At 42.6% G+C, this 11461-nt stretch overlaps 1 protein-coding gene across 7 annotated transcripts in view; it reads left to right on the top strand.

Annotated features, from left to right (window-relative positions):
- The window catches only part of CNOT4 (CCR4-NOT transcription complex subunit 4), a 218867-nt gene that overhangs the window by 128988 nt on the left and 78418 nt on the right, over positions 1-11461 (top strand). For 3 of the 7 annotated variants that reach the window (XM_082255046.1, XM_082255047.1, XM_082255045.1), the window contains exons 8-9: positions 2572-2727; positions 3210-3275. The exons of the other annotated variants lie outside the window; for them this stretch is intronic. In XM_082255046.1, the coding sequence (XP_082111172.1) occupies positions 2572-2727; positions 3210-3275 (222 nt within the window). The remainder of the gene's footprint in view (positions 1-2571; positions 2728-3209; positions 3276-11461) is intronic. 7 annotated transcript variants of the gene reach the window in all.

The raw sequence follows: 11461 nt of genomic DNA, 5'->3' as shown, positions 1-11461 counted from the left end.
GTCTTTTATTACAACGAAGCAGTGTATTTAGAGCGGTGCAACCTTGATAACACCTGGCCAAACCCAGACCCCACACCATGGAAACGGTCTGTATTGCTGCTGCAGGCCATGGCATGGTCCAACCCTATGCGACCCAGACTCTGAAGATCCCTCCTAGGGGTATATTCACCATGTCGAGTGACGCTTAATTCCTATTCAGGGACACGCAAGACAAGGTCACCCTGGATCTGACCATTACTGTAGTCCCACAGCAATTATGATGCAGACTATCTCCATTTCTTGCTTTACAATATGTGTATCCTAAATAGTATGCATTGCATACTTGATATTCCAAACTGTGTTTTTAATGTATATATTCACTTATAGAGTGTAACATTTTTCAGACACTTCGCTGCAGGGTGGTCACCACCCAGGTAGCTGCATACTTTTTCTTGGATACTTTTACTCCATTTCTGCCCTCTAGTGCAAAACCATATTTCTCTTTCCTTCATTGACTGACACAGCTCCTGATTTTCATAACCATTGGGTTATACTGCCCCAGGAGTAGGAAACTAGGCAGAAAATAATTCTGGCTACACTCATGGGTAGTCCCAGGGGGTGTACGCCCTCTCTCTGCTATAGCCACTCAGTTTTTTTTCTGCCTTGTCAGGCGTAAGGACCTTTTTCTTTGCTGGCATCTTTGGTCCTGGCAACATTTTTTGTTTTTCCTCCTGGATTTTTTCCTGTGAGATCTGCAAGCAACTGCCGGACTGGGCAACGGGCTGGATGACCTAGATCCAGTGGTCACCCCAGTCTGGCCAGCGAGCGCGTGGAGACCTCAGCTCAGGTCCTCCGCGACATAGCCCCACCGGACGGGGGCTGGCCTGCGAGTAAAGTGCCTCACGAGGTCGCATACGACTGGGTCTTGGACCAAGTCACAGAGTTCCTCCTTGGGGATCGCCTCCCTTTTCGATGGAGAGGGGTTCTGTCTGGAGCGGTGCCCGCCTGGTTCCTGGCATGATGGGTAGCTGCCCCCCCCCTCTCCCCCTAGAGGGTTTTGGGGTGGTCTGGCCACTTTCCTGGGACGGGGCATGGCGCTAACTGGTGATGGGGGCTGGGGGGGGGGGGGGGGGTACTTGGTGATCTTTGTACATTACAAGGATTTTAACAAACTATTGCAGATTCCTACCTTTTGTTATTTTGAAGAAATCAGTTTGCTCCTCTGTGCTGAATGGGTCAAGTGGGAGTGGTTTCATAATTATCTGTCAGCTGTTGCAGCTGCAGGGCTCTGAGGAAATCTGCTTGGCCTACATCCCTTTAGATGTGTTCCTATTGGGAGTATCTCACCAAAAATTTAATTTTTATTGCAAGGGATGCCAGAAATCTGACTTGTATCTTAAGCAGACTTCTGGGGAAAAATGGTGAGCCAATCACACAAGCAGGAGTTGATGTTTCTGGGGTGTGGTCAGTGCACATTCTGTGTACAGAACAGCTCCAGGTAGCCATATAGCATTGCAATTTAAAAAAAATTACAACAGCTGCAGATTGAAAAGGAAAGGTTATTTTTAATCAATTACAGTGCAATTTGTGTCGCAATTGTATACGCTATATTGTTTTTTTTCTTTATTTGCTATTTTCCCCCCCCCCCCCCCCCCCCCCCAACGGAAGTGGAGTTACCCTTTTGAATAAACTTTAGGTTAACATGGTTTTTGATTTTTATTATAATCTGGTTTATCTGTACCCTTCCTATTGACCTAGCCCAGCCCTGAGGCAGACCATAACATCAGAGCTAGACAATGCAGTAGCCACAATGCTCAAATTCTTCAGCTGGTACCTCTTTTTATAGTGCTGGATTGTCCAGCAGCTTTCCATATGCTCAGTGACCGAGTTTCTTAAAGTTGACCACCTCTCCTAGCTTTTTGAGAATGTACATTGCCAACTGACCCCTTAATAATTGGTATACTTTGACAGTAGTGTTTTCCAGAATTCCATTTCCTGTAATTTAATTTCATATCATTGCAATCATGTTGATTCCTCTACCTTTTGTTTGGTGAAGTTATTTTAGAAGTGCATGCCATATTTAATAGAGATATAGTTGTCTCAATGGAACTTTGAAGAATACAAGTTCGCACCAAGTTGACAAATCCTACTGGTGTCTCTGCTTGTGATATATCCCAGAATTTAGCATGGAAAACAAGCATGAAAAAAATCATCTTCTACATTTGTTAATAAAATGTGTGCGTAACTAACCACATTTGTGGATTGGCGTGAGGTCACAAAGTATTGTGTTCCTAAACTACATGTAGAATTGAAGGGGAGTTTTAGTCAGTCTGTAGTTGTGTATTCTTTTTTGTTTTTCTTCTAGAATTGTATGAGTGATATGTACAACAGTTTATGCATGTTTGAGATAAACCTCAACTGACCTGCAGATGCCATACCCAAGATGCAATACTTCCCTCAGACTGGTTTCCTAACTTGCTTTTACTTTTGCACACACTTTTTATTTTAATTGAATTCAGGTTATTTCTTTACCACTTTTTTTTTTTTTTTTCCCTTTGTTTTGCATCTTTTCCATTTTTTGTATTCCTTTAGACCCAACAATAATATCAAAGATGCCTGGCCGTCATTACAGAGTTCAAGCAGATCAGCCAACGGTTTAACACTGGAACACGGAAAGTCGCCTCCTTTATTAGACAATGGCTTAGATACCGACCATTTAACTCCAGACGGTCCCGACTCAGACTTTGGGTAATTGACTGCCTCTCTTGCGTGGTTCTCTCCCTTTTTTTTTTATTTTCTTCTAGTTTTGTAACATCCTCATTTTCTTGGTCGTTTTCCATCTTGTCATAGCCCATTCCATAAGGACCATTAAATGTCATTCCATCTTTCATTTCTTTCTTGACTTGCGTAGTACATTCCTACACTTTATGTAGATTTTCTTTAAAGACTGTTGACTAGAATTTGTGCAACATCAGTGACTTTAAACTGTTTCTAGATTGACACAAATTCTTGACGCTCCCTTTCACTTTATCTCCATCTCCTGTCTTGCTTCGGTTTAAAAGGAGCAGGAACTAACATTCTTTTTTTTTTATTGTTTGTCTTTTAGCCTAACCTATTCTTGCAGTTTAATTTTTGTGTAGATCTTAATCTTTCAGACAGTGTCTGCCAAAAACATTTCTGTTTTCTACAATACTGCTGCTTTAAAACCCCTGTTTTTCACAAATTTTTAGGCTGTTTTGGGATACCGCTGAGCATAATGTTTCCAAATTTGGCAGGGTCATAGAGGACGACACAAGGTATGTAGATATGACTCATTAGGTTAATCTGTTCTCCTTTTTTGACATACCATGGGGTTTCAGAAACTTTTTGGAAATGTAGTTGTAGTTTTGGTATTTTTAATTCCAATTTTGGCCTTCACCTTGTGATGGTGTTATTATCTTCAGTAGTTTTTACCTCATACAAATCCTTAAATTGCGTGAGCCTTTGTCTCTTGACAAGTAAGACTTTCATGTTAACCTGGCACTTTCAGGCAGACAGATTGTGGTTATATCTGGTTTTATCTCTAGCTGTTGCAAGTTGTGATACAAAAACCATCAGTTTACTTTCTTTTGACCTCTAAAAATTTAAGACATTTTACACACATGCAACATGCAGTTTTTCTTCTGGTTTGCTGTCTCCCATTTTTTTTTTTTTTTATCATATTCTTTATTGCATATCAAAAACATACATAATATAAATTACATTTACAGTTTTCTAAGTTGATCATTCTATTCATCTACACTCTCTCCCTAGTCCCTTCCACACAACACCATTTACTCCAAATTTTCTGATATTTCTGTAGGTTTCCCCTACTTTTATACATAACATTTTCATATGCTGTGATATGATTATCTGTATAAATCCAATCTCTGATAAAAGTAGTTACAACTTGCATCCATCTCTTAGCAATTTGCTTTCGAGCCTGAAAAAGTGTTTTTTGCAAAATTATCTTTACATATCCTTACCATTCTTCATCATTAAACACCCCCAGCAAACATACTTCTGGGGTACAAGGCACCGGTCTTTTAATAATATCAGATAGTTTTTTTATTACTTGACTCCAATATCCCATTAACTCTCTACGTGACCAAATCAAGTGGCAGAAATCGCTTCATCTTGATGACATCGCAAACATTTCCATGTTTGCCTTCCACCCATTTTATAAACAGTGCATTGCGAAAGTATTCGGCCCCCTTGAACTTTTCAACCTTTTGCCACATTTCAGGCTTCAAACATAAAGATATAGAACTGTAATTTTTTTTTTTTTTGAAGAATCAACAACAAGTGGGACACAATCATGAAGTGGAACAAAATTTATTGGATATTTCAAACTTTTTTAACAAATAAAAAAACTGAAAAATTGGGCGTGCAAAATTATTCAGCCCCCTTAAGTTAATACTTTGTAGCGCCACCTTTTGCTGCGATTACAGCTGTAAGTTGCTTGGGGTATGTCTCCATCAGTTTTGCACATCGAGAGACTGAAATTTTTGCCCATTCCTCCTTGCAAAACAGCTCGAGCTCAGTGAGGTTGGATGGAGAGCGTTTGTGAACAGCAGTTTTCAGTTCTTTCCACAGATTCTCGATTGGATTCAGGTCTGGTCTTTGACTTGGCCATTCTAACACCTGGATATGTTTTTTTTCAAATATTTTATTTTAGAAAAGGAACAACAGCTGAGAAACAATCTGTAAAACATTATGCACACGTACCCAAAGCAGGATTTACATAATATATAAACTTAAACCATAACATCACGTTGAACAAAAATGACGGACCTGGCCTAGGCAAAGAATCCAGCCCCAGAGTCGGGCAGAGTGCGAACACCTCTGCCCAAAGTCACGGATAACCAGGCCCCATGTAAACAGGTAACACCTGGATATGTTTATTTGTGAACCATTCCATTGTAGATTTTGCTTTGTTTTGGATCATTGTCTTGTTGGAAGACAAATCGCCATCCCAGTCTCGGGTCTTTTGCAGACTCCATCAGGTCTTCTTCCAGAATGGTCCTGTATTTGGCTCCATCCATCTTCCCTGTCCCTGCTGAAGAAAAGCAGGCCCAAACCATGATGCTGCCACCACCATGTTTGACAGTGGGGATGGTGTGTTCAGGGTGATGAGCTGTGTTGCTTTTACGCCAAACATAACATTTTGCCTTGTTGCCAAAAAGTTTGATTTTGGTTTCATCTGACCAGAGCACCTTCTTCCACATGTTTGGTGTGTCTCCCAGGTGGCTTGTGGCAAACTTTAAACTACACTTTTTATGGATATCTTTAAGAAATGGCTTTCTTCTTGCCACTCTTCCATAAAGGCCAGATTTGTGCAATATACGACTGATTGTTGTCCTATGGACAGAGTCTCCCATCTCAGCTGTAGATCTCTGCAGTTCATCCAGAGTGATCATGGGCCTCTTGGCTGCATCTCTGATCAGTCTTCTCCTTGTATGAGCTGAAAGTTTAGAGGGACGGCCAGGTCTTCGTAGATTTGCAGTGGTCTGATACTCCTTCCATTTCAATATTATCGCTTGCACAGTGCTCCTTGGGAAGTTTAAAGCTTGGGAAAACTTTTTGTATCCAAATCCGGCTTTAAAATTCTCCACAACAGTATCTCGGACCTGCCTGGTGCGTTCCTTGTTCTATTGTTCTAAATCAGGGGTGGGGAACCTTTTTTCTGCCAAGGGCCATTTGGGCATTTATAAAATCATTCGGGGGCCGTAAAAAATTATTACCTTAAAAATGAGCCTGTTCTATTTGGTCAAACATTTAATTAACTCACCCCTAATGTGATGGCTGCAACTGCTTCTCTTTGGTGAGGTGTGTGATGTTAGCCGGTATTGATGATGTTTCTACTCGCAACAGGTTTTCCAGGTTTGCGTTGGTCAGTCTGGAGCGCAGTCGACTTTTTTGTGGTGGTAAGTTTTGAAAAGAACTGCTGGCGTGTACTGCTGGTGGGTACAGCTGGCTAGTACTTCTGGTGGGTACTGCTGGCTCAGGCTGGTACTGCTGGCTTGTACTGTGCTGTGAGTACTGCTGGCTGGTACTGCTGGCTCAGGCTGATACTGCAGTGGGTACTGCTGGCTTAGGCTGGTACTGCTGTGGGTACTAATGACTCAGGCTGGTACTGTGCTGTGGGTACTGCTGCCTGGTACTGCTGTGGGTAATGCTGGCTCAGGCTGGTACTGATGGCTGGTACTGTGCTGTGGGTACTGCTGGCTGGTACTGCTGGCTCAGGCGGGTACTGCTGGCTCAGGCTGGTACTGCTGGCTGGTATTGCTGTGGGTACTTCTGGCTCAGGCTGATACTGCTGGCTGGTACTGTGCTGTAGGTACTGCTGGCTGGTACTGTTGTAGTTACTGCTGACTCTGGCTGGTACTGCTGTGGGTACTGCTGGCTCTGGGTAGTACTGCTGGTTCTGCTGTGGGTACTGCTGGTTCTGGCTGGTACCGCTGTGTGTACTGCTGGTTCTGGCTGGTACTGCTGTGAGTACTGCTGGCTCTGGCTGGTACTGCTGGCTCTGGCTGGAAGAGGTGAGGTTTCCTGTATTGGTCACAGGCAGAGTGCATTTGATATCACTCCGCCTGTGACTCCCTCAGACTGTCATAACAGAGCAGGAACTATACAGGAAGCATCGGCTCCATTCTGACAAATCAGCTGAGACACAGACTCGGCTGCATGGGGGGCCGGACCAGATGACTTCGGGGGCCGCATACGGCCCCCGAACTGTAGGTTCCCCACCCCTGTTCTAAATGATGCTCTCTGCGCTTTAAACGGACCACTGAGACTATTACAGTGCAGGTGCATTTATACAGAGACTTGATTACACACAGGTGGATTCTATTTATCATCATTAGTCATTTAGGTCACTATTGGATCATTCAGAGATCCTCACTGAACTTCTGGAGAGAGTTTGCTGCACTGAAAGTAAAGGGGCTGAATAATTTTGCACGCCAAATTTTTTCAGTTTTTTATTTGTTAAAGTTTGAAATATCCAATAAATTTCAGTCCACTTCATGATTGTGTCCCACTTGTTGTTGGTTCTTCAAAAAAAATTAGTTTTATATCTTTGTTTGAAGCTTGAAATGTGGCAAAAGGTCAAAGTTCAAAGGGGCCGAATACTTTTGCAATGCACTGTAGTCTAATAGGGCTAAGATATATCTGGTGCATTATATAAAATTGTGTCATCTTAATATTATCTATTGGCGATATAACCAAATGCGAGGAAATATCTCCTCCCATTTCTTATGTCATTTCTGGAATCAATACCTGCCATTTATCTCTTACTTTCAATAGTTCTCTGCCTAATTTAGCTTGTAATAGGATAGAGTACAATATTGGTATCAGTCCCTTTGGCCCCTGTGACTTCAGAATTCCTATAAGAGGGTATTTTGATATTTTTAAGATTCTGCTTGCCAAATTGCGCCTGCAAGGCATGTCTTAATTTTAAATATTTATAAAAGTGTTTATGTGCTATATCATGTTGTTTGTTTTCTAGTTAGACCTGGCGCTAGGATATCTATGTATCGACTATATACCTCCAGCTGTATTCCATCAAGGCCAGCTGATTTCTACAATGCTAATAATCTCACAGCTTGCCGCACTTCCTCTTCTGTAATCTCCTTATTTATCATACTAACTTGTTGTTCCGTCAATTTAGGATATTCTATTTCATTCATATATTGCCCCATCTCCCTATCTGTGCAAGTTAGCCTTGTCCTATACATAGAAACGTAATATTCATGGAAGCCTTTATTCATCTCATCTGTCGCATACACCAGCTCCCCCACTCTATAACTTTAGATACTGCCAGTGTTTTTGATTGTTGTTTAACCATATGTGCTAATAATTTACTCTGAGTCTTTGATTCTTCCTCTTCTTGCCAATTGGTTTTCCTAATATATGCTATTGTAGATCTCAATGCTTCCTTTAGGTATGCCTTGAGTGCATCCCAACAATTACCATCCATTGCTAAATCTCCATGGGCTTCCAGAAACATTCTCAGCTGGTGCGGTATTCGGTCATTAATCCCTATTTGCTATAACCAATAAGGGTGTATCTTCCATCCTGGTCATCTTCCCCTAAGCCTACAGCCAGTTCAATTAGCAGTGGAGAATGGTCGGACACTCCCCTAGTGAGGTATGTAATTGACTGCACCAATGGTAGTGTCTTAGCCTTACCCAGTGCCAGATCTATTCGGGAAGTGACCCTTTCCCCATAGACGCACACGAGTATACTCTATTATCTGGGTTTCTAGCACGCCATAGATCTATCCACCCCACTTCCTCTTCTAACTACCCAAATATACTTACTCCTACCTTTTTCCTTTTGCTGAGTTATTCCATGTTTATCTTTTACCAGGTCTTACCACATATTAAAATCTCCCATACATATAGCTTAAGCATCTTGAAATTGTGTCGTAAACATTACTGTGTCTTTTACCACCCTCAAGGTGGCCGGTGGAGGATTATAGGAGATACCCATTATCACAAAAGGTATTGAGTACAGTTTAGCAAACACAAATAAACATCGACCTTCCTTCTGGCCCTCTACGAAGACCTGGCCGTCCCTCTAAACTTTCAGCTCATACAAGTATTAACCTTAATACTCACCCATGCTACTTACATCGATGCACCATCAGCGATACTCCCCTTGAATATGATGTGCTATAGGAGTGGCTAGACCACTGTATCCATGTTTTTTAAGGTCACTCATTCGTTCTTTAGTCATATGTGTTTCCTGTAGACATATTATTTTTGCTTGCACCCTACGAATGGTTGAATGTACTTGGACCCTCTTTATCCTCGCCCCCATTCCCCTTACATTCCATGACAGAAAGGTACATTTCTCATTAGTATTCACCATTTCTTATTAACACGTATTACAAATCTATATATCTGAAAATGTATTTCCATCTACTTATAGTATATGGCGTATAACACGCATCGGCGTATAGCACGCACCTTCATTTGAAGAAGGAAGTTTCAGGAGAGAAACATTTTAAACCATTAAAAATAACAGTACACAGCCCCTTTCATTATACATCTCCTCTTTACATTACACAGTTCCCCCCATGCACAGTACACACCCCTTTTATTGTAAAGCCCCCTTTACACTGCACAGCCCCCTTGCACTCGAGACAGCCCTGCCAACGTACTCTAAAGTAAAAAAAAAATCACTGCCAGCCCCTTTTTCATAGATGCTTCCTACATTGTCAGTGTCACTGTAAACTGATGCCTCTAAATACCTTGTTAGCGCTGTTCTTTCATGGCCAATCATGTGACTGCTCTCCTCTGATGTTTAATGGCCGGTCATGTGATTGCTCTCCTCCACCAATCTGAAGCTAACAAGGTATTTAGAGGCACTGTTTTAGAATGACAGTGCTATACTGTAGGAAGGATCTATAAAAAGGGGATGGTGGTGATTTAGTTTTTTAAACAGTGTACGCTGGCAAGGCTGTCCAAGGGCCAGGAGAGGCGGGGCGGCCAGATACCCCCCCCCCCCCCCCCCCACGTTGGTAAAAAAATCAATAAATGTCGGCGTATAACACGCACTCATGGTTTGTACTGTATTTTCAGGGGGGAAAAGTGCGTGTTGTACGCCGATAAATACAGTATATCCTCCAACACAAGTCAAAACAATGTCCTAAAACCAACTTAACTTTCTTCTTTACTACTTATCTTCTTCCATTCATACCCATTCTTCAGCCTTACAGCCATTCCATTCACTCCAAATACAATGGGGCATTGCCATTCTGCCCCACCCTACTAGCAGGATGGCAATATGTTGTGATGCAGCCTTTACAATATTTCAGACCCATTACTTAATAAAAAAAAAAGCGAAAAGAGCGAACAAATAAGAAAAAAAAACAAAACAAAGGGAGAGTGTGGTAGAGAAATCAAAATACATTCAGAACCAGAAGCGATTAATTATATTTTCTATATCTCTCAACTCCTCCCTCTACCACCACATTTGCTCCCTTCTTCTCCACCCCTCGCAGACTTAATTAATTATTAATTTATTCTCAGCTACCTCAGGAGGGGCCAATAGGAAGGAAAGGAAAGAAATAAAAGGGGGGAAAAAAAAACTAGATTCCAATTCTTTTCCATAGTGCTACAATCCTAATATTGGGGACTTCATGTTCCAATAAGTATTGATATTATTATGTATGTATGTATGTATGTGTATATGTATGTGTGTATATATATATATATATATATATATATATATATATATATATATATATATATATATATATATATATATATATATATATATATTCAGTAGAAAAAACGGGCTCCAACTCCTTTCCGTTGTGCTATAACCCTTAATATCTGTTTCTCATACTCCTCATACTGGAAAAGAAGAAAAGCGCCACTCTAAGTGCAGTAGACTCGGTACTTTATTAAACATCTACCATACTGGGTACTCACAAGATAAAACGAATAAAAACATGGTAAATGTGCTCAAAGGATCGGTTGTTCCAATGCCTGGGCGAGGAGGGGCTGATGTGCTCCAAACGAATCCGTCCGACTGCGGTAGTCAGCAATATCCGGACCCCGGGGACACCTGCAACGCCTCCGGCGGCGGACTTCCGGGTTGGGCGTGGGGCGTGATGACGTAGGCGACGCGTTGTCGGAGCATGCGCTCCTTCCTCAGGCCTCTTGACCCGCCATCTTAGAGAGGGGCATTATATAGGGGAGGAACACTCGGCTGCCGCAGGGTCCTAAGAAGAGTCAACATTGGACTCTTCTTAGGACCCTGCGGCAGCCGAGTGTTCCTCCCCTATATAATTCCCCTCTCTAAGATGGCGGGTCAAGAGGCCTGAGGAAGGAGCGCATGCTCCGACAACGCGTCGCCTATGTCATCACGCTCTACGCCCAACCCGGAAGTCCGTCGCCGGAGGCGTTGCAGGTGTCCCCGGGGTCCGGATATTGCTGACTCCCGCAGTCGGACGGATTAGTTTGGAGCACATCAGCCCCTCCTCGCCCAGGCATTGGAACAACCGATCCTTTGGCTCCATGCACACAGGGCGTCATAAAAACGTGCTCAAAAGCTGTTTACATAACGCCGGGAAACAGCAGCTGTAAAAACGTGCTTTCAGTAGCTTTTTCTACTAGCGTTATTGCACGTTTGGCCACAGTAGCTGTTAGCAGCGTTTTTTTCTGCCTCCATTTAAAATCAATGGTTCCCTACGGGAGCCTATTGATTTGAATGGAAGTCACACCGCAGGTCGGATCAGGGTGATCCGACTTGCGGTGCGACCTGCACTGTGAGAATCTTGAGGGGGAACTCCACGCCAAAATGGGGAAAAAAACGGCGTGGGGTTCCCTCCCAGGTTCCAAACCAGGCCCTTCGGATCTGGTATGGAATTTGAGGGTAGCCCCGCGCCGAAAAAACGGCGTGGGGTCCCCCCCAAAATCCATACCAGACCCTTATCCGAGCATGCAGTCCG

The sequence above is a fragment of the Pelophylax lessonae genome (assembly GCF_965119305.1).
Source record: "Pelophylax lessonae genome assembly, chromosome: 4".
In the NCBI taxonomy this organism is placed as follows: Eukaryota; Metazoa; Chordata; class Amphibia; order Anura; family Ranidae; genus Pelophylax; species Pelophylax lessonae.
Note: the sequence above shows the minus strand (reverse complement) of the source record. Positions and strands in the feature narration are given on the sequence as shown.